Genomic DNA, 22545 nt, shown 5'->3' on the forward strand with positions numbered 1-22545 from the left:
TGGTGACCACCACGCCAAAAAATCCCGAAAATCCCAAAAATCCCTGTGGAGCCTGGGTGGGATTACCCATGATGCAGAAGATGGTGGCAGCCACGGTTGAACCGTGTCAAAAATTCCATTAAATCCCAGCAACCCCCCTTTGGATGAAGGATGGGATTACCATGACGGGGAAGATGATGGTGGCCATGGTAGGACCATGCCAAAATCTCCTTAAATCCCCAAAAAACTCCTCTGGGGCAAGGTTGGAATTTCCATGGCAGGGAAGATGATGGTGGGACCATGCCAAGAATCCCAAAAAAACCCGTCCAAGGTAGGATGGGATCACTGTGATGGTGGCCATGGTGGGACCACACCAAAAATTCCATTAAATCCCAAAAAACCCCCTTTGGATAAAGGATGGCATTACCATGATGGGGAATACGATAGTGGCCATAGTGGGTCCACCACACAAATTCCATTAAATCCCAAAAAACCCCCTTTGCATCAAGGATGGCATTACCATGACAGGGAATACGATGGCGGCCATGGTGGGACCACACCAAAAATTCCATTAAATCCCAAAAAACCCCCTTTGGATCAAGGATGGCATTACCATGACAGGGAATACGATGGCAGCCATGGTGGGACCACACCAAAAATTCCATTAAATCCCAGCAACCCCCCTTTGGATGAAGGATGGGATTACCATGACGGGGAATATGATGGCGGCCACGGTGGATTTGAGGATCCAGAGCACGGCCAGGCAGACGATCTGCACCAGGGTGAAGAGGTGGATGCGGCGCAGCGGGACGTGCCGCAGGAACACGTAGTCGGGCTGGTGCTTGGCCGGCATCAGGAAGAGCTTGCAACGATCCCAAAACTGCCCGCGGAGGAAGGCCCGAGTTAATCCCCAGCCCCAACCCACAGAAAAAGCCCCTTTCAGTCCCCCAGTTGGAGGAAGAGTTTCAGCGATCCCAAAACCACCAGGGGAGGAAGGCCCCACCCCACAGGCTGCCCAGGAAAAGCCTCTTTTGTTCCCCCCAAATGGGGAGTTTGCGTGGTTTCGGTGTTTCTCGGAGGGTTTGGGGGTATCTGCTGTCCCATGCGTGGAAAGTTTGGAGTAAAAAATCCTCCTTTTGGAGGCAGTGTGGGACAGTCTGTGGCCAGGGAGGAGGAGGAGGACGAGGAAGAGGAGAAGGAGGATGAGGAGGACAAAGATGAGGAGGATGAGGAGAAGGACGAGAAGGGAGAGGACAAGGATGACGAGGAGGAAGGACACTCACCTGGATGCCGTTCAGCGACGCCACGCCCATGTAGAGGAAGACCCCGTAGAGCACCGGCATGGGAATGTACTGGGAAGAGGGAGAAACCGCAGCCCTGAGCCAGGGAGGGCAGCAGCTCCTCCCCAGGGACACGAGGACGGGGCAGGGTCCAGCTTCTTTATCCCCACGTCCCCAGATCTCTGCAGGGAGCGGGGAACGGGAATGTTTTACCTTGAGGATAGGAGCCAGGAAAACCGAAATCCCCGTCAGCACGAAGACGATGATGCCGGTCACCCTCTGCTCCCTGGAGTGGGGACAAGAGCACGATCGGCTCATGCTGGGCTCCCCACCCCGAGGAGCCACAGAATCACGAGTGGGAATGGGATTGATCCACTGGGATCGTGGATCCAAGCCCAGACACCCCGAAAATATCTCTGGGAACGGAGTCCAAACCTGGGAGCTCCAAACCTGGAGCTGCGGCAGCCTCGGGGCCGTGCCCGTCCCCTGGGCAGTGCCCAGCACCCTCTGGGGGAAGAACCTTTCCCAAAATCCAGCCTGGCCCCGCCCCGGCACAGCTCCGGCCCTGCCCTGGCTCCTGTCCCTGCCCCAGGGAGCAGGGATCAGAGCTGTCCCTCAGGAGGAGGTTGAAAACCTCAATGAGCCTCCCTCAGCCTCTCCAGCTGAACGCCCCAAGTGCCCTCAGCCGCTCCTCGTGTGGCCCCCCAGACCTTTCCCCACCCTCGTGCCCTTCCTTTGGCCTCCAGTAATTCCACGTCCTTCTCACGCTGTGTCACCCCAAACTGCTCACGATGTTTGAGCTGAGGCCGCCCCAGGGCAGGGCAGGGCAATCCCTCTGGCCACGCTGTCCCTGCTGTCCCCCCCAGGACAGGGATGTCCCCCCAGCTCCAGGACACTGCTCAGACCCATCTGAGCCCCCCCGGGACCCACCTGACCCCCAGGAACTGGGGCTGCTCCCCCGGGGCGCTGGTCTCGGTCTCCATCTTGAGGCTGTCGATGTGGGCGATGGAGATGACGGTGGCGGCCACGTACCAGGGCAGCCCCATGAAGGAGCACACGGCCATCAGGATGCCCACCCAGAAGAGGTCCAGGTGGTACCCGGCTGCCTTCTGCAACACAGCACGGGCGGCTCTGCATTGTGGGGTCCCCCCAGACCAGCACCCCGGAGTGCCCCCCAGCCACCCCCTGAGGCCTCCAGCAGGGCCCCGGTGTGCCCTGCCCGGCCCTGGGGCACCCTGTGCCACCCTGCTGCCCCCCGCACGGACACGGGGCACCCTGTGCCACCCCACACCATCCCAAAGCGCCCTGTGCCACCCTGCTGCCCCCCGCACGAACACGGGGCACCCTGTGCCACCCCACACCATCCCAAAGCACCCTGTGCCACCCCACATCATCCCAAAGCACCCTGTGCCACCCCACACCATCCCAAAGCGCCCTGTGCCACCCTGCTGCCCCCCGCATGGACACAGGGCACCCTGTGCCACCCCACACCATCCCAAAGCACCCTGTGCCACCCTGCTGCCCCCCGCACGGACACGGGGCACCCTGTGCCACCCCACACCATCCCAAAGCGCCCTGTGCCACCCTGCTGCCCCCCGCACGGACACAGGGCACCCTGTGCCACCCTGCTGCCCCCCGCACGGACACGGGGCACCCTGTGTCACCCTGCTGCCCCCCGCATGGGCATGGGGCACCCTGTGTCACCCCAGATCTCCCCACATCCCCCTGTGGCCCCCCATCTCATGCCATATCACTCCCCTGCACCCCGTTACCCGCAGAACTTCCCCCCCAGGCCCTCCAGCACCCCGAACCCCCAGCTGGCCAAGGGCAGGGGCAGCCCCAGTCAGAGCCAGGGCAAACCCCCAGCCCCACCCCAAACCTGGGTGCTGTGGGGGATCCCTGGGTGCCCTGGGGGATCTGTGGGGTGCCCTGGGTGCTGTGGGGGATCCCTGGGTGCCCTGGGTGTTATGGGGGGATCCGTGGGGTGCCCTGGGTGCTGTGGGGGATCCCTGGGTGCTCTGGGGGATCCGTGGGGTGCCCTGGGTGCTGTGGGGGATCCCTGGGTGCCCTGGGTGTTATGGGGGGATCTGTGGGGTGCCCTGGGTGCTGTGGGGGATCCCTGGGTGCCCTGGGTGTTATGGGGGGATCTGTGGGGTGCCCTGGGTGCTGTGGGGGATCCCTGGGTGCTCTGGGGGATCCGTGGGGTGCCCTGGGTGCTGTGGGGGATCCCTGGGTGCTCTGGGGGATCTGTGGGGTGCCCTGGGTGCTGTGGGGGATCCCTGGGTACTCTGGGGGATCCGTGGGGTGCCCTGGGTGTCGTGGGGGATCCCCCGGGGGTCTCACCCTTAGCTTGTGCTCCTTCCTGTTGACGATGACGGCCGTGATCTGCTGGTCCATGAAGATGAGGATGGTGACGAGCAGGGCGGGCAGGGCGCTGGCCAGGTACACCCACCACGGGTTCTTCCCGAAGGGGAACACGAACCAGCCCCGGTCCACGCGGGTGGGCTGGGGAGGACAACGGGGTCGGAACCGCGGGAACGGGGCGTGGGCTGGGGAAACCCAAGGGCTGGCGGATGGGGACAAGCCCATTGCCCCGTCCCAGATCCATCCTAAATCCTGTGCCCCAAACCGCCCCCAAATCCTCATTGGAACCCCCACTGGGATCCTCAGTGGGATCCTTCTTGGGATTCTCATTGGGACCCCCATTGGGATCCTCACTGGGATTCTCATTGGGATCCTTGTTGAGATTCCCATTGGGATTCTCATTGGGATCCTTGTTGAGATTCCCATTGGGATTCTCATTGGGATCCTCATTGGGATCCTCATTGGGATCCTCATTGGGATCCTCACTGGGCTCCTCACTGGGATCCTCATTGGGAACCCCGTTGGGTTCTCCACTGGGGTCCTCATCAGGTTCTCAATTGGGATCCTCACTGGGATCCTCATTGGGATCTCCACTGGGATCCTCATCGGGTTCTCCATTGGGATTCCCATTGGGATCCTCATTGGGATCCTCACTGGGATCCTCATTGGGATTCTCACTGGGAACCCCATTGGTTCTCCACTGGGGTCCTCATCGGGTTCTCCATTGGGATCCTCACTGGGATCTCCACGTCACCCCTTGGACGGGGGAGGAGAAATCCTTCCAGAGCGGAGTTTTATGGAATTTTGGGTTTTTTACCTTGAAATCGGTAGGCACTTGGAGCTTCGGGGTGTTGAGTCCGAAAAGCACATCCAGCCCCACAAACATTAATATGGACATAAAGATAGAGAAATCGCTAATGAGCTTACGGAGCTGCCGGGAGAGAGCGGGAGAGAGAACAAAGGGAAGGGAAACAGCAAAATGGGGAGGAAAAATGGCAAAAAGGGGAGGAAAACAATAAAAAAGGATGGGGGGAAAAAAAAAGGAGGAAAATAACAAAAAGAGGAAAAACAAAAAAAAGGAGGAAAAAAGAGAGGGAAAAAAATGAAGGAAAAGCAACAGAAAAAGAGAGGGGATAAAAGGAGGAAAAACAGTAGATAAAGGAGGAAAAACAATAAAAAGAGGAGGAAAACCCACAACATAAAAGGAGGAAAAACAACAAAAAAAAGTGAGGGGAAACAATAAAAAGGGAGGAAAATTACAAAAAAGGGAGAACAAACAACAAAAAAGGGAGGAAAAACAACCAGAAAAAGGAGGGAAAACAACAAAAAAGGAGAGGAAAGAAAGTTAGAATATTAGAATGTTGTTAGAAAAGACGAAGTAGCTTTTCAGAAGGTGCCTGGAGCTGTGATATTCCAAAAACAAAAAAAAAAAAACCTGGAGAAGAGCTGGGAAGAGTGAGGGGAGAGGAGGCCGAACCTTGATGATACTGGGGATGTGGAGTTTGGGGGTGTCCAGTCCGAAACAGGCATCCACTCCACAGAAGATCAGGATGGAGAAGACATTGGAAAAATCAGCAATGAAAGCCCTGACCTGGAGGCAAGACAGGGAAACGGGGTTGGAAAGGGCAATTAATGGGGTTGGGAAGGGGAATTAATGGGGTTGGGAAGGGGAATTAACGGGGTTGGGAAGGGGAATTAACGGGGCTGGGAAGGGGAATTAACGGGGTTGGGATGGGTAATTAACGGGGTTGGGAAGGGGAATTAATGGGGTTGGGAAGGGTAATTAATGGGGTTGGGAAGGACAATTAGCAGGGTGGGAATGAACGGGTGGGGAAGGGAATGAACGGGGTGAGAAGGGAATTATTGGAGGTGGGGAGGGAATTAATGGGGTTGGAAGGGGAAATAACAGGGTAGGAAGGGCAATTAGTGGAGTTGGAAGGGCAATTAGTGGGGTGGGAAGGGAATTAATGGGGTTGGAAGGGAATTAACGGGGTGGGAAGGGGATTAACGGGGTGGGAAGCAGAATTGGGATGGAGAGGTTTGCTCCTGCTTTGGGATCTTTCCAGCTCTGTCCAGCCACAGATGACCTGGGAATAACCTCCCAAATCCCCATTTTCTCCCCTTTCTTCCACGAGGTGAGGGGTTATTGGGATTGCGAGAGGCAAGGGAGAGAATCCTGGAAGGGTTTGGGTTGGATGGGATCTCAAACCCCATCCATGGGCAGGGACACCTCCCACTGTCCCAGGGCGCTCCAGCCCGGCCTTGGACACTCCCAGGGATCCAGGGGCAGCCACAGCAAATCTGGGAATTCCATCCCAGCCCCTCCCCATCCTCATTCCATCCCAAATCCCATCGAAATCTCCAATTTCCCAGTGGGAAGCCATTCCCTGTGTGCTGTCCCTCCATCCCTCGTCCCCAGCCCCTCTCCAGCTCTCCCGGAGCCCCTTTAACCCCTGGAATGTGCTGGAAGCTCTCCCTGCATCCTTCCCTTGTCCCGGTGAACATTCCCAGCTCTCCCAGCCTGGCTCCAGAGGGGCTCCAGCTCCTCTGGGCCCGGCCCAGCAGCTCCCCATCCTGCAGGTGGGGTCCCAGCTCTGCAGGTGGGGTCTCACCTGCGCGGGGCCCGGGGCAGAATCCCCACGCTGGGGTCGGTGCAGGGCCCCTTTGGGCTCCTGTCCAGCCTCTCCCCCACCCCAAAACCCCTCTCCCAACGCTCCTCTCCATCCCTTCCTCCCCAGCCTGGATCCATCCCAGGCGTTGCCTCATCCCAGGGTCACCTCCCGCGCTTGGAATGGTCAAAGCCCGTGAGATCCCCTGCAGCTTGTCCAGGTCCCTCTGGATGTCCCCATCCTTCGGGACCGTCCCTTGGTGTCACCTGCAGACCTCCCAAGGGTGCCCTTCCCCCCTTGGTTTCCATCGTTAACGAGCGCATTCATTAACCCCGGCCCCGGCAGGGACCCCTGGACACCGCTGGTCGCTGGTGTCCATGGCGCTCCGGGCTGGTGACCACTTCCCTGGGGATGGGATCGTCCCGCCCGTTCCTCCTCCATCATCCCACCAACTCCTATCCGTTGACTGTCCACTCTTTAACTGCCCACACATTAACCCAGCTCCAAGAGGAGGATTTCATCAAAAGCCTCACACAATTCCAAAAATCAGGGCCTAAAACCTTGGCGAGGATCCCAGCTGTGGCCGAAACCTCCTAAAAACAGCCATTTATTGTCCTGGAGTTCTTTGCCTCCACCCCGAAACTCTCGGCAGCTCCCGTTTTCCCTCATTTTTGGGAAAGGGGTGGGCAGAATCTGGTTTATTTCCTTACCTTGGTGGGGAAATAGCGGCTGAATTTGAATTTTTTCAGGGTCAGGGTCATGGAGTAGGTGCCAAAGAAGAGGATGAAGGACATGAGGGCCAGGTCGGGCACGAATTTGCAGGATTTTCCCACTAAGCTGCCGCCGTATTTGAGACATTCCTTCTTACTCAGCTGCGTCCAGTCCAGAGCTGTGAGGTTGATAGCATTGGACTGGCGAGAGACCCCGAAAAAAAGCAAAATTAGCAAAATTTGAAATTATTGAGGTGTGCAGGGAAAGGGGGAGTTTCAGCCCAAATTGGGCAGAATTCTAAGGTGCAGCATGGGAGAAAGGGAAATTTCCTGTCCAAACCCCCAAATTTGTACTTGAAGGGATTGCACTGTGCAAGAAAAGGGAAATTTCCTGTCCAAACCCCCAAATTTGTACTTGAAGGGATTGCACTGTGCAAGAAAAGGGAAATTTCCTGTCCAAACCCCCAAATTTTGCACTTGAAGGGATTGCACTGTGCAAGAAAAGGGAAATTTCCTGTCCAAACCCCCAAATTTTGTACTTGAAGGGATTGCACTGTGCAAGAAAAGGGAAATTTCCTGTCCAAACCCCCAAATTTTGCACTTGAAGGGATTGCACTGTGCAAGAAAAGGGAAATTTCCTGTCCAAACTCCTAAATTTTGCATTTGAAGGGATTGCACTGTGCAAGAAAAGGGAAATTTCCTGTCCAAACCCCCAAATTTTGCATTTGAAGGGATTGCACTGTGCAAGAAAAGGAGGATTTCGCAACCGAATTGAGCAAAATCAGCGGTTTTAGCAACTGCAGCTTGCAAAGAACGGAAATTTCCTGGTCAACCGCCCAAAAAGAGAAGTTTGAACCTTTTCAGCACGCAAGGAAAGGCGAATTTCCGGAGCTGCTGCCACTGGGGTACCCAAAACCACAGGAAAACCTCAGAGCTGACAGAAATTTTTTTGAGGGAGAAGCGTGGGATTGGTGCTGCTAAACCCCACTGGGATCACGAACCAGCCGAAATTTGAATTTCCCTCACTCCGAGCTGGCCCATCCCGGCCCTTGGGTGCTGACATCCCTCAGATCCGCCCTCCCTGATCCCGAATTTCCCGCCGGGACGAGCAGATCCCGTTCCTTACCAGAGAAACGTTAGTGGTGTTGGGTGCCACTGGAGCTGAAGCATCGAACAAGGTCGCGTTGGCTGCGGGAAAGGAGTCGGTTGTTGAGGTTTTGGGGTTAAACCCGAGCTTTTGGCCACTCACACCGGCTGGGCTTCACCTGCTGAGCCCGGCAGGGATCGGCAGCCCGAGATTTTGGGGGAAAATCCCCCTTTTTTAACCCCGCAGCGACTTCTCCCTGATTAATCCCACGCACCGGGGAGGACGCGGCGGCTCCCGCGGCAGCTTCTCCCTCTGGGGCTGGCGAGGGCCGGGGCCAGAGGGGATTTTTTAGGACCTTCCCGGTTCCTAGGATTTCCAGGGAAGCTGCCGGGAGTGGGGTGGACTTAAAAGCCCGGGGGTGGAAGGCTGGGAAAGCAGCCTGGGGTATTTTGGGGTTTTGTTGTGTTTTTTTGGTTTTGTTTTTGGTTTTTTTGTTTGTTTTTTTTTTTGAGAGGCGGCACCCAAAAATCACACCCAATTTGCCTTTTTTAAAAAAAAATATTATTCTTTTTTTTTTTTTTTTTTTTTTAAAAATCGTTTTGGTGTCATCAGCGCAAAATTCCGCCTTTTCGGGCCCCCGGCACCTTCTCCTCCTCGGCTCTTCAGGCGACGCAGCTCCGCAGCTCCGGGAGCGTCCCCGGGTTCTCTCGGGGGGCCCCCAAAAGAGGGAATTCGGGAATTCCGGGACCGCTTTGCCGCCCCCCTCTTCCATCCTCTTCGCCAAGCGGGAATTTCGGCCGCCGCCTCCATCCCCGGCGCCGGGGATTAATGAAGGAGAAGCTGGGTTAGGACAGAGACCCCGGGGCTGCCGGGGCCGAACTCTGGGGAACAAACCCGGCCCTAAAAACAACAGCTTTGTTCTCGTTTTTTCTCCTCTGCAATCTTTTCTTTTTCCACAAACCCTATCTTGGGATTTCTGCGCCTTTAAAGGGCAGCGCGGCAGCAGCGGGATTAAAGAGAGGAGCCCTAAGGGCTCTACACAAACCTTTCTAGAGAGAGAGAAAAGTCAAATACGTGGGGGAGGGGGGAAAAAAAAACCCAACTGGACCCCCCTGTGGGGGGGAGAGTATCAAATATTAAAATAATTTTAATATTTAGAAGGCGATACTCACTTGAGATTGAAATCAGCCCCAATTGATGTGTGCAGCAGAGACAAATACGGGACAAATCAGTTATAATAGTCAAAAATCAGCATGGATGTTAAAAAAAAAAAAGAGAATTAAAAAAAAAAAAAAAAAAAAAAAGGATGGAGAGGGGAATAAACATCATTTCTAGGGGAATTTTAAATCCAGCGTGGACACCGCTGCCGTGGGCTGAGGAGCGGGATTGGGAATTGGGGCGCAGATGCCTCTCGGCTGCTCAGGGTTTGCTCGGGACGGGGGCTTGGAGAAGGGGAGACCTCCCTGGAGGCTGAAGGCTCCTCCTGCGGGAGCTGCCGGCCGGATCTCGGGGGGTGCTCGTGGTTCCGTTCAGGAATTCCAGCTCTGGAGGTCCCACGGCTTGGGTTTGGGAGGCTCGGCTTGGCAGCGGTTGGGTTGGCTCCAGGTGCTGCTCCGGGCTTTGGGATGCCAGCGGGATCGCAGCGCTCACGGGGGGGTGGATGAGCAGGGATTGAGGGGAAAAGCAAAATTAAACCCCATCGCCGCAATTCCCATGGGGTGAGAGCTCTCCTTGGAATGGCAGAGGCGTTGGGAATGCGCTGGGCGGAGGGTCTTGGATGCTTTTCTTGAAGGAAGGAGATGGGAGAACTTCACCATGACCTTCATCCACCATGACCTGCATCCATCATCATCTTCATCCACCATGACCTTCATCCACCTTCACCTTCATCCACCATCACCATGACCATCCATCATCATCTTCATCCACCGTCACCTTCATCCACCATCATCATCTTCATCCGGCATCATCTACATCCACTGTCTTCATCCACCATGACCTGCATCCATCATCATCTTCATCCACCATGATCTTCATCCACCTCCACCTTCATCCACCATCACCTTCTTTCACCATCACCATGACCATGACCATCCATCATCATCTTCATCCACCATCTTCGTCCACCTTCACCTTCATCCACCATGACCATGACCATGACCATCCATCATCATCTTCATCCACCGTCACCTTCATCCACCATCATCTACATCCACTGTCTTCATCCACCATGACCGTCCATCATCACCTTCATCCATCATCTTCGTCCACCATCATCTTCACCCACCATCACCTTCATCCCCGGGTCAGTCTCCTCTGGCTGCAGCTGCCGCTCCCCAAAATTTAAATTTTTGACATCAATTCGGCTCCTGGGAGAGCAGGTGGTCACTGCCGTGAGCCCGAAGCCATCTCCACTCCCTTCCAGGAGTGTCCGGGCTTCAATTCGGATCTGGGATGATCCAGGACGTCTATCCAAGAGCAAAACCATGGAAGGACCATCTCCTCAGAGCCTGACGGCCTCTCCTTTTGGGAAAGGAGTGGAAAAACAGGAGTAGAAGCAGTCCATGGAGGTTTCCACGCCCAGCTGGGACATCCCAGAGTGTCCCAGACACCGGAGAGCACGAGATAACCACTCCTGGTGTTTTCTGGAGATTGCGTTTCCGTCGGCAGCAGGCTGGAATGACCTGAAATGTCCTTTTATTTCTTCCGTGTTTCCTTCTAATCCATCCAGGTCTGGCCGCTCCAGGCTGAGATCCCGACTCTCCGTCCGCTGTGTCCCGGGAAGCACCCAGTCATTCATCCAAGGGGGGACGTGGCTCTTCCTCCAGCTTCAAAACCCCCTCGGAGGAGGACGGTGAGGACGAGGTCTCTCCACCCCAGGCAGCTGCCTCCTCCCACATCCTGGGCCAGCGATCCCGTGGGATCCATCCACGCCAGGACCCTCCCACCCCCGGCTCCTGCCCGGGCGGCCCCGGCATGAACTCACCTGGGTCGGGGGCCACGCACTCGCACTTGTACATGGTCACGTAGTCGGGCTTGAAGTCGGAGTTGATGGGGTAGTACTTGAAGGCCCCGATCATCTTCTTGATGGCGTCGTAGATGAAGATGAAGCTGATGAGGGTGGAGAAGCCCTCCTCGGTGAAGCGCGTGATGTACTTTATAATGAAGCTGGCATCGGTGGCCACCAGGATAAGGCACTGCAGGGCCGAGTGCAGCCCAATCCACAGGCGGAATTCCATGTAGTCGATCCCGTTGCCTCTGGAAGAGGGGACACGCGGCCCTGTGAGAGCGGCTGGGGGCTGGGGGGACACGTCCCACCACCACTGGGACAGGCCCCGGTGGCCCAGCACTCACTTGCTGAAGTCGAAGAGCAGCTTCTCGAAGATGAGGATGGGCCCGGTGCTGCTGAGGATGATGAGGGGCTGCCCGGCAAAGAGGCAGAACATGGAGCCGGCCATGGCCGTGCCCAGGAAGCTCTCCATGACCCCCTGGGGAAGGAGCAGAGACAGCGTCACGGGGGTGCTGGGCCGCTCCCTGTCCCCACAGATGCCCTGATGGAGATGGGGGTGAGGGACCTCGGGTTGGACCCACTCGAGACGGTTGGGAGCATGTCCCATCGCTCCTGGCATTGCCATGGGCGGGATTCCAGGGCTGCCAGTCCCACCTGGCAGTGAATGTGCAAGCCCAGAAGCTTGGCATGGAATAAGGAGGGTAAAATCCATCCCATGGATCCCATGGATCCCATCTCATCCCATGGATCCCATCCCAGCCCTGCCTGTCCCCAAGCCGGTGACACCCCAGGCCACACCTGGTAGTTGTCGGTGGCGTCCCCCAGCAGCCCCCCGAAGGTGATGGCGTTGGTGATGCAGCCCAGGTAGATGAAGAGGATGGCGGAGATGGACTGGATATGGAAACCTTCGTAGAAGTCGCTCGGGAACCAGGGCAGCTTCCTCTTGATATCCAGGTAGAGGCCACCGCAAAACCTGCGGAGACACCACCGATGGCCTGGCCACTCCCACCAAAACAGAACCGTGGGTTCCTGGAGAAGTTCGGCTTGGGAGGGACCTTAAATCCCATCCCACCCCTGCTATGGGGCGGCTTACCTCCCGCTGTCCCAGGCTGCTCCAGCCTGGCCTTGGGCACTTCCAGGGATCCAGGGGATTCCTTGCTCTGGGAATTCCATCCCAGCCCCTCCCCACCTTCACAGCCAGGAATTCCTTCCCAATCTCCCATCCATCCCTGCCCTCTGGGAAGCCATTCCCCGTGTGCTGTCCCTCCATCCCTTGTCCCCAGTCCCTCTGCAGCTCTCCTGGAGCCCCTTTAGGGCTCTGAGCTCTCCCTGGAGCCTTCCCTTCTCCAGGTGAACATTCCCAGCTCTCCAGACTGGCTCTGCAGCAAAGAATCCTGGAATGGTTTGGCTTGGAAGGAGTCCTAAAGACCCCTCAGTCCCACCCAGGGACATCTCCCTCGGTCCCAGGCTGCTCCAAGCCCCATCCAACCTGGCCTTGGACACCTCCAGGGATCCAGGAGGGGCAGCCACAGCTGCTCTGGCTTGTCGGGAGATTTACAAATACGGATACGTAAACAGAATATTACATGTGCACGCATAAATAGATCTGGTGCAGACAAAAACCCATTCCCACCAGGATTTCACCTCTCCATGCCCCGTGGCACCCCGGGACGAGCCCGTACGAGACGCTGATGGATCCCGGCACCCTCTGGAGGTTTTTGGGGGTGGCTCCTTGCTCACCTGCCGGTCCAGGCCAGCTCCTCCCCGATCTCGTGGACTTCGGGCATCTCGCCATCGTCGCTGCCGCCGCCGCCGCCCCCGGCGCCCGCCCCGCCGGCTGCGCCGTTCATCTGCCCCACCTCGTTCAGCGAGAACACCGACTTCCTGCGGGACACCGCACCAAATCAGATCCGTGCTGGCACCGCTGGATCGGCGACGCCGGATCGGAACCGCCGGAGCGGCACTGCTGGATCGGCACTGCTGGATCGGCACCACCAGATCACAGAATTCCCAGAACTCCCAGAATCACCAGGTTGGAAGAGACCTTCAGGATCATCAAGTCCAACCCAGCCCCGACACCTCAACTAAACCCTGGCCCCGAGTGCCGCATCCAGCCTTTCCTTAAACACCTCCAGGGATGGTGACCCCACCTCCTCCCCGGGCTGACAGTTCCAGGATTTTATCACTCTTTCTGTCAAAAACTTTTCCTGATATCCAACCGAAATTTCCCTCGGCACGGCTTGTGTCCTCTCGTTCTGTCAGTTACTGCCTGGAGAAAGAGAGCAGCCCCAGCTGAGCACGGCCACCTCTCAGGGGTTGTGGGGAGTGGTCAGGTCACCCCTGGGAGTGATCAGGTGACCCCTGAGAGTGATCAGGTCACCTCTGAGAGTGATCAGGTCACCTCTGGGAGTGATCAGGTCACCTCTGGGAGTGATCAGGTCACCCCTGAGAGTGATCAGGTCACCCCTGAGAGTGATCAGGTCACCTCTGGGAGTGATCAGGTCACCTCTGGGAGTGATCAGGTCAGCCCTGGGAGTGATCAGGTCACCCCTGAGAGTGATCAGGTCACCCCTGAGAGTGATCAGGTCACCTCTGGGAGTGATCAGGTCACCCCTGAGAGTGATCAGGTCACCCCTGGGAGTGATCAGGTCACCTCTGGGAGTGATCAGGTCACCCCTGAGAGTGATCAGGTGACCTCTGGGAGTGATCAGGTGACCTCTGGGAGTGATCAGGTGACCTCTGGGAGTGATCAGGTCAGCCCTGGGAGTGATCAGGTCACCCCTGAGAGTGATCAGGTCACCCCTGAGAGTGATCAGGTCACCCCTGAGTCTCCTTTTGGGCACCGCCGAGCCCCTCAGGGGGTGAGGACCACAGCTCTGAGCCTGCACTGAGCGTGGCTTTTGGGGTGAATTTGGACAGATCCAGAGCTGGCTTTGCTCAGTTGGTGGAGTCATGGGATGGCTTGGCTTGGCTTGAGAGGGACCTCAAGGATCATCCAGTTCAACTCCTGCCCCGGCCAGGGTCACCTCTCACTAAAAGTTGTTCCGGGAGAGTGGAAATGGCTGGGAGCCAAGCCGGGAACAAAACCTGCTGCAAATCCAGCATTTCTGGAGCATCCCGAGGGGTTATTTCCAGGGGTGAAGCCAAGCAAGGCTCTTGCCCCCCAGAACTGGGCACACGGCTCCAGCCCCGCAGCCCCCACCCACCTCTTCTCAGCCGAGGGCACTTTCTTGGGAGGCTCAATGCGGATGTTGGGGTCCCACTCGCCAGGCGGGAGGACGATGACCTCGTCCAGGAACTCGTCGATGCCGGCGATCAGGTCCTCCCTGTCCCGGGCTTTGTAGGCAACGTCGCTGAAGAGCTGGGGGTGGACACAGGACAGGGGTCAACCCGGCCACGGCCTCCAGCCCCATGTTCTCCTGGGGGTTCAAATCTCAGTTTTTGGGGCGAGAAGGTGGAAATTGGGGTGGTTTTTTTTTCGCTTGGTTCTGAGCCGGGGGGTCCCCCACAAGGGCTGGGGTTGGCCTCAACTCACATCATCCACCATGAGAGTGGCGATGGCCCTGCCGATCTCGTTGTAGGACTTGGCTTTTCCCGCTGGGCCGAGGAGGATGAAGAGGAATCTGGGGAGGGAACAGCACCAGCGTTGGCCACCTCGGTGCTCCGGTGCCACCAGGCCGCTCAGTCCCCGGGGGACAGCACCCACCTGGTGGGGACGGGCACCTCGGTCACCCCCCCCAGCATGGTGGCCTGGAGCAGCCGCACAAAGGCCACAAAGGGCTTCTCCAGGAACTCCACCTCCCCCACCAGCACGTTGGAGGCCTCGGCGTCCTTGGGGATCTTCTTGATGAACTTGTTCTTCAGCTGTTGGCAAAGACAAGACCAAGGAAGGGAGCGGTCACCAAAATTGGGCTTCTCCCCCTTTTTTCCCCACCAGAGTTGAAACCTCAGGCTCCAAGATTTCCCCTCTGCTCGTTCCAGGACTCTCAGAGGTGGGGACTGAGGAGCCACAGCCGGCAATCAGCCAGGAAAAAATTCACAAAGCCAAATTGCTTCAGAAACACGGCAGAGAAAAACCGAGGCTGGCCCTAAAGTGCGCCCTCAGCGCTCTGCAACCCAACCGGCAACGTTTGCTTTCGGTCTCTCGGGTTTTCCACCAGGAAAACTCCCTCAAAGCCCCCTGTGGAAAAGCCCCAGGGATGCCGGAGTGAGGCAGCGACGTTTCTGGAGTTTATTTGCAGCTCCAAGTCCCTGCACGGCACACAACCCCCCTCAAGGCCTGCAGAGGGGAGGATTTTGTGCCTTGTTCCTCCCCAGCCCCGTTCCCGCAGCTGGAACGAGTAATGGGAGCAGGAAAACCTCATTCATGGATTTCTTCCCCGGGTCTCTTCTCCCCCGCAGCTCTTTTCATTACAAGCCTAAAAGGGTTCAATACCAAGCCGGGCAGGGAGTTATGATAATCTATATGGCAGCATGAGGGGAGGCATGTGAGCCGGGCAGCCGCCTCTCCCCGTCCTAATCTTTTAAATCCAAATGGAAAAAAAGAAAAAAAAGAAAAAAAAAAGAAAAAAAAAAAATCATCATAATAAAGCAACTCCTCCAGTGCTGCTCACAATGAGAACAGGAGTTACCAGTGGCCACTAAGCTTCATGTAACACTTAAAAAGTCCCTTTGTGGTGGGCCTATTAGGGCGATTAAAGCTAAATGCTTTGCATATTTTGGGATTAACCCTCCGAACCCCACTGCTGGAGGGGATATTTGGGGTTCCTGAGTGGGCACCAAGATGGATTCGTTTCCGCACGTGGCCTGGAAACCTTCGTGCTGTCCTTGTCTCGTGGCTCCCAGCGGTATGTGGATTTCCATCCATGAAATCCGAGGAAATAAAATGTTAATTTTTTTGTGTTTGGACTTGCCCCAAAGCGCATCACCCCAGGTAAGCCCAGCGAAGATATCCCAGGGGAAAAGCAAGTGGCTATCCCATCCCATTCCCTAAAAACCCAGAGCAAGTTGTTATCCCATCCCGTTCCCTAAAAACCCACGGGGCTGGCGATTCTGCCTTCGGTTTGCAGTGAAATCACAAACAGAAACAAAGTTCATACGATGAGCCAGCTGCGATCGATATTGTAGGATTAATTGGTGTTTTCTTTTTACGGGACTTGACAAACCCATCTAGAGTGAGTCGCTGTGTTACTGGAAAATGTTTTAGGCCAAAGGAATGCGGGGTTCCGGGAAGACATTCCTCGACCGAATAGCAGAGAGCCACCCATCACCGAAAGAAAGGAAGGCAGCACCCATGGGTGACGGGGCTGAGCGCCGCCATCATCATCGGCAGCACCCATGGGTGATGGAGCTGAGCTCTGCCACCATCATCGGCAGCACCCATGGGTGACGGGGCTGAGTGCCGCCATCATCATCGGCACCACCCATGGGTGATGGAACTGAGCGCCGCCATCATCATCGGCACCACCCATGGGTGACGGGGCTGAGCGCCGCCATCATCATCGGCACCACCCATGGGTGATGGGGCTGAGCGCCGCCACCATCATCGGCACCACCCATGGGTGATGGGGCTGAGCGCCGCCACCATCATCGGCACCACCCATGGGTGATGGGGCTGAGCGCCGCCATCATCATCGGCACCACCAATGGGTGATGGGGCTGAGCGCCGCCATCATCATCGGCACCACCCATGGGTGACAGGGCTGAGCGCCGCCATCATCATCGGCACCACCCATGGGTGACGGGGCTGAGCGCCGCCATCATCATCGGCACCACCCATGGGTGACGGGGCTGAGCGCCGCCATCATCATCGGCACCACCCATGGGTGACGGGGCTGAGCGCCGCCATCATCATCGGCACCACCCATGGGTGACGGGGCTGAGCGCCGCCATCATCATCGGCACCACCCATGGGTGACGGGGCTGAGCGCCGCCATCATCATCGGCACCACCCATGGGTGACAGGGCTGAGCTCCGCCATCATCATCGGCACCACCCATGGGTGACGGGGCTGAGCGCCGCCATCATCATCGGCACCACCCATGGGTGATGGGGCTGAGCGCCGCCATCATCATCGGCACCACCCATGGGTGATGGAACTGAGCGCCACCATCATCATCGGCACCACCCATGGGTGACGGGGCTGAGCTCCGCCATCATCATCGGCGGCACCCATGGGTGATGGGGCTGAGCGCCGCCATCATCATCAGCACCACCCATGGGTGATGGGGCTGAGCTCCGCCATCATCATCGGCATCACCCATGGGTGATGGGGCTGAGCGCCGCCATCATCATCGGCATCACCCATGGGTGATGGGGCTGAGTGCCGCCATCATCAGCAGCAGCACCCATGGGTGATGGGGCTGAGCGCCGCCATCATCATCGGCACCACCCATGGGTGACGGGGCTGAGCGCCGCCATCATCATCGGCACCACCCATGGGTGACGGGGCTGAGCGCCGCCATCATCATCGGCACCACCCATGGGTGATGGGGCTGAGCCGAGCGCTCCGCACCCCGTATCCGTCCTCCCAATCCCATCAAGGACGTACATCTCAACGCGCGGTTCCGGCAGACGCGGACAGAAGCTTTTGTCTCCCCGGAAAGACTATTCCCCGAACTGACATCCAGACAGGACACCGGCCGAGCGTGAATCCGGGACCACGCACACAAAGAGCCGGGGAAGCAATCGGCTGCACGAGCCCCAGGGCTGTGTGAAAACGGGCCCCGCGCACTCCGGACGCGTGACCCAGAGCGGGATTCTGTGCCGTAGGGGCAGGATCTGCGGTTCACCCAGCGCCGATTCCCGGGATCGGAACTGAGCTTAGCTTGTGGCTTTGTCGGGGTTTTCTATTTCTCAAATTCTCAAATTTTTTTTTTTTAATTATAAATTTGTTATTAATAGTTTTCAATTCACAGGTTCGGCTTATCATTTATAACACAACCGTTCCCAGAAAAAGAGTCTGGCATGAGAATGGGACAAAATCCCGCTGATCCATCCCATCCCCAAGCCAGGACCTGCCAGAGCCGGAGCTGCTGCCCAGCTCCCTCCTAAAAGCAATTCCCGAAGGAAAAGCCACCTGTGGCCTCTCAGCTGAGCTTTGCCCTGAGAAACCCCAGGAAAAACAGATCCCACCCCAAATTCCAGCCCCTCATCTCCGGAGCTGAATCCCTGTGCGCAAACCCAAGAGCTCGGATGGGATTTACTGCCCTCTCCCAGCCAATCCTTTAGGATTCCTCCACTTCCAAGCACCTTTCCTGTTCTCCCTGAAGATCTGGAGGGAATTTTTGCCCCACCCTGATGGATCTGAGCAGCTCCAGCCTCCTGGCTCGTCCCTAATTCCGTGCTGAGAGCGCAGGCGTCACCTCTGGGGCAGCTTCCCTGTGGATCCACCGGGATCAATACAGCCATTAACTCCCCTAATTAGGAATTTGTGCGGATGATGGCCAAGCCAAGGCTCACATGGACCCGAACAACCCCCGAGCCCAGCAGGGATGGAGTCAGGATGCTCCTCCCGGTGGGATTTCGGGATTTTGGGATGGGTACCTGGTCAGTGCTCGGCGTGTCCGAGATGTCGTTCATGCTCCGGCTCTGGGCGTGACCTGGTGGAGGGAAGGGCGGGAGCGTGAGGAAAAGCCAGCCCTGGTGCCCGGAGAAAACCCGGTGGGGAGAATTTATGCGAAGAAATGCTGTTTATGGTATTTGGGCTTGCAAAGCAGCAGCCGGGCCGGGAAACCCCAGGAATTAGGGAGAACTCCTTCCCTGAGAGGGCGGAAAGGCTGGCACGGGGCAGTGGTGGAGTCCCCATCCCCGGAAGGGAGCAGAAACTGTCGGGATGTGGCACTTGGGGGTTTTGTGGCGGTGCAGGTGTGCAGTGCCCTCAGAGGGCTTCTCCAAGCCCCATCAATGGGAGCATTTCCAGTCTCAGCTGCACAAACCAAGCTCCCAGGCTCAGACGGGATTTCCCACCTGCCCTCTCCCAGCCAAGCAATCTTTTAGATTCCCTCCCTCTTCCAAGCCTCCTTCCATCCCTCCCTCAAGATTTCAAGGAATTTTTTCCTCCACCCCAAGGATCCCGAGCTACGCCAGCCCCCTCACTCATCCCGAGTTCCATGCCGCACTTCTGGCAACGGCGGCTGTGGTGGGACCTCATTCCAGCCTCCCGCTCTGCCCCGGGGACTGGGAATGTGGGTTCGCGGGGAGTTTGGTTGTCCCGGGCGTGTTTTGGGGTGGCTGTGCCCACTCACGCAGGCGGCCGTAGCTGGCGCTCTGCCGCATCCGCAGGTCCTCGGTGGAGCGGTGGAAGGCGGCGCCGGCGGCCGGGCCCCGCCCGGGGCTGCGGGCTGCGGGGAGGAGAGCAGAGAGGGGCCGTGAGAGCAGGATCCCAGTGGGAATGGGGCAGGATCCCAGTGGGAATGGGGCAGGATCCCAGTGGGAATGGGGCAGGATTCCAGTGGAATGGGGGCGGGATTCCAGTGGGAATGGGGCAGGAATCCCAGTGGGAATGGGGCAGGATTCCAGTGGAATGGGGGCAGGATTCCAGTGGGAATGGGGCAGGAATCCCAGTGGGAATGGGGCAGGATCCCAGTGGGAATGGGGCAGGATTCCAGTGGAATGGGGGCAGGATCCCATTGGGAATGGGGCAGGATCCCAGTGGAATGGGGGCAGGATCCCATCGGGAATGGGGCAGGATCCCAGTGGGAATAGGGGCAGGATCCCAGTGGGAATGTGGGGGCAGGATCCCATTGGGAATGGGGGGCAGGATCCCATTGAGAATATCAGAACAGGATCCCAGTGGGAATGTGGAGCAGGATCCCATTGGAAATGGGGTGCAGGATCCCAGTGGGAATGGGGGGCAGGATCCCGTGGGGAACATCCTGTCAGGAACACTGGGAGCAGTATCCTGTTGGGGATGTCGGGAGCAGGATCCCGTGAGGAACATCAGGAGAAGGATCCCGTGGGGAATTCACCCGCCCAGCACAGGAGACTCCAGAAATTCGCTTTTTCCTCCCATGCTCTTATCCCAGCCACGGGAATATTCCCATCGGCAGTGTGGGAATGCTGATGAAAATGTCCCACCCCAAATCCTCCTGCCCCACTCAGGAGCCACCACCCCCCTCCCCGCCCCAGTGCTCCCTTTGGCGCCATCGGTGGCTCCAGGGGGGACGTTTCTGTCCCTTGGGAAGACCCAACACTTGGTTTGGGTTTTTAATTCCATAATTCTCCCAAGAACCCCACGCTTGGGATCTGCCATGGACTCCGGACTCCAAAAGATTCCCATTTTCCTTCATCAAGCTCCTCGTTTCTCCTCCCTAAACGGGCGACAAATCCCGTTTTTCATCTCAGATAGTGATGCTGAATTACTTTGCTCTAAACGTTTCCTCTTCCCTCCCCTATTTTCTGTCCTAAGCCCAACATTTTTCTCAGGAAACCTCCTAAATTCCCAAAATTCCTTTTGGAAAACCCTCCGGACCACTTTTGCCGGGCTGCTCCGCATCTCTGCGAGGCGCCGGCTGCCACCACTGGGAGTCTCTCTCAGTTTTTTTTATCATTAAACCAAATCAAACCAGCGACGAAATTCCCGCTGGATTCCCGTGCCGGCTGGATTTATCCTGAAAGGCGCCACCAAAGCCACGAGAGATGGGAGGCACCCCGCTTTCTCCACCATTCCCTCTTTGGAATCTCCCTCTCCGGGAACTCGGAGCAATCCCATCTCCTCCATTCCATTATCAGGAACTAAACCCAACATTCCCAAAGCCGGGTTGGGTTTTGGTGGATTCTGGGCAAGTGCTGGCTCAGGTATCCGGACACGGGAAGGGGAATGTTGGTCACTGGTGGTCACTCCCAGGACCTGCTGACCCCGCCAGCAGCCGGAGCCCGGCAAATCCCGGCCTCCACCGAGTGACCTCCCGCTAAACCCCCGTGGATAATCGGGAAGACAACCAAATCCCCTTTTGTAAGGGCTGGGAAAGGCGGGATCAGCCGGGAGCAGACCGGATTTGTCTGTGCAGGCCGCGCCAGGAAAGCCCCGCGCCAAGCCGCGGTCCCCACACTGCGCCATTGTCCTCGCGTGATGTCATCACACGGCGCCATTGTCCCCACTGTGATGTCATCACACAGTGATATTGTCCTCACACAGTGACATTGTCCCCCCTGTGATGTCATCACACTGTGACATTGTCATCACATGGTGACGTTTTCATCACACGGCACCATGGTCCCCAAAGTGATGTCATCACTCAGTGACACTGACCCCACACAGTGGCATGGACCCCACACGGCGCCATTGTCCTCGTGTGATGTCATCACACAGTGACATTGTCATCACACGATGACATTATCATCACATGGCTCCATTGTCCCCACTGTAGTGTCATCACACGGTGACATTGTCCCCACTGTGATGTCATCACACAGTGACGTTGTCATCACATTATCATCACATGGCTCCATTGTCCCCACTGTGGTGTCATCACACGGTGACATTGTCCCCACTGTGATGTCATCACACAGTGACGTTGTCATCACATTATCATCACATGGCCCCATTGTCCCCACTGTGGTGTCATCACACGGTGACATTGTCCCCACTGTGATGTCATCACACAGTGACGTTGTCATCACATTATCATCACATGGCCCCATTGTCCCCACTGCGACCTCCTCACGCGCTGCCATTGTCCCCACAGAAACATGGCCACACAGTGACGTTATCGTGACACACCGGTGTGTGATTGTCCCCACTGTGATGTCATCACACAGTGACATTGACCCCCATCATGATGTCATCATAAAGTGCCATCCTCACATGGTGCCTCTGACCCATGGTGATGTCATTGCACAGTGACATTGGCCCCACACAGAGACATTGTCCCCGTGGTGGCATCACCACACAGTGACATTGTCCTCATGGTGACGTCATCACACAAGGACGGTGTCCTCACACAGCACTACTGTCCCCACCGTGACGTCATCACAACACCATTGTCCTCACACCGTGATGTCAAAACAGAATGGCACTGTCACCACACAATGCTGTCGCCATCACGCGGTGATGTCACCGCACAATGATGTCATCACACCGAGCCATTGTCCTCACATGGTGATGTCATCATATAATGACGTCATCACACAATGATGTCATCGCACCGAGCCATTGTCCTCACATGGTGATGTCATCATGCAATGACATCATCACACAATGATGTCATCACAATGAGCCATTGTCCTCACATGGTGATGTCATCACGCAATGATGTCATCACGCATTGATGTCATCATACAATTATGTCATCACACAATGACATGCTCCCTTGCATAGTGATGTCCTCATGCAATGATGTCACCACATTACATTCTTCCTCTCACAATGAGGTAATCACACTTATGTCACCACACAATGATGTCATCTCATGATGATGTAATCACACAACGACATTCTGCCTCGCACAGTGATGTCACCACACAGTGATGTCAACAGACAATTATCTTGCCCCTCACACAATTA

The 22545-nt window shown here is 56.8% G+C and overlaps 1 protein-coding gene across 1 annotated transcript in view; it reads right to left on the reverse strand.

Moving 5' to 3' along the window:
- The window catches only part of SLC4A5 (solute carrier family 4 member 5), a 30347-nt gene that overhangs the window by 3032 nt on the left and 4770 nt on the right, over window positions 1-22545 (reverse strand). Inside the window, exons 4-20 of the mRNA XM_066206240.1 lie at window positions 19286-19381; window positions 18585-18640; window positions 14746-14903; window positions 14575-14662; window positions 14246-14400; window positions 12780-12923; window positions 11838-12012; window positions 11384-11517; window positions 11016-11287; window positions 8069-8130; window positions 6943-7143; window positions 5101-5214; window positions 3603-3764; window positions 2190-2368; window positions 1473-1545; window positions 1263-1331; window positions 686-859 (exon numbers count right to left, since the gene is read on the reverse strand). Of these exons, the coding sequence (XP_066062337.1) occupies window positions 686-859; window positions 1263-1331; window positions 1473-1545; window positions 2190-2368; window positions 3603-3764; window positions 5101-5214; window positions 6943-7143; window positions 8069-8130; window positions 11016-11287; window positions 11384-11517; window positions 11838-12012; window positions 12780-12923; window positions 14246-14400; window positions 14575-14662; window positions 14746-14903; window positions 18585-18640; window positions 19286-19381 (2312 nt within the window). The remainder of the gene's footprint in view (window positions 1-685; window positions 860-1262; window positions 1332-1472; window positions 1546-2189; window positions 2369-3602; window positions 3765-5100; window positions 5215-6942; window positions 7144-8068; window positions 8131-11015; window positions 11288-11383; window positions 11518-11837; window positions 12013-12779; window positions 12924-14245; window positions 14401-14574; window positions 14663-14745; window positions 14904-18584; window positions 18641-19285; window positions 19382-22545) is intronic.

Source organism: Chamaea fasciata, unplaced genomic scaffold (genome assembly GCF_029207755.1).
Source record: "Chamaea fasciata isolate MVZ Bird 193981 ecotype frontalis unplaced genomic scaffold, bChaFas1.0.hap1 SCAF_30, whole genome shotgun sequence".
Classification (NCBI taxonomy): domain Eukaryota; kingdom Metazoa; phylum Chordata; class Aves; order Passeriformes; family Sylviidae; genus Chamaea; species Chamaea fasciata.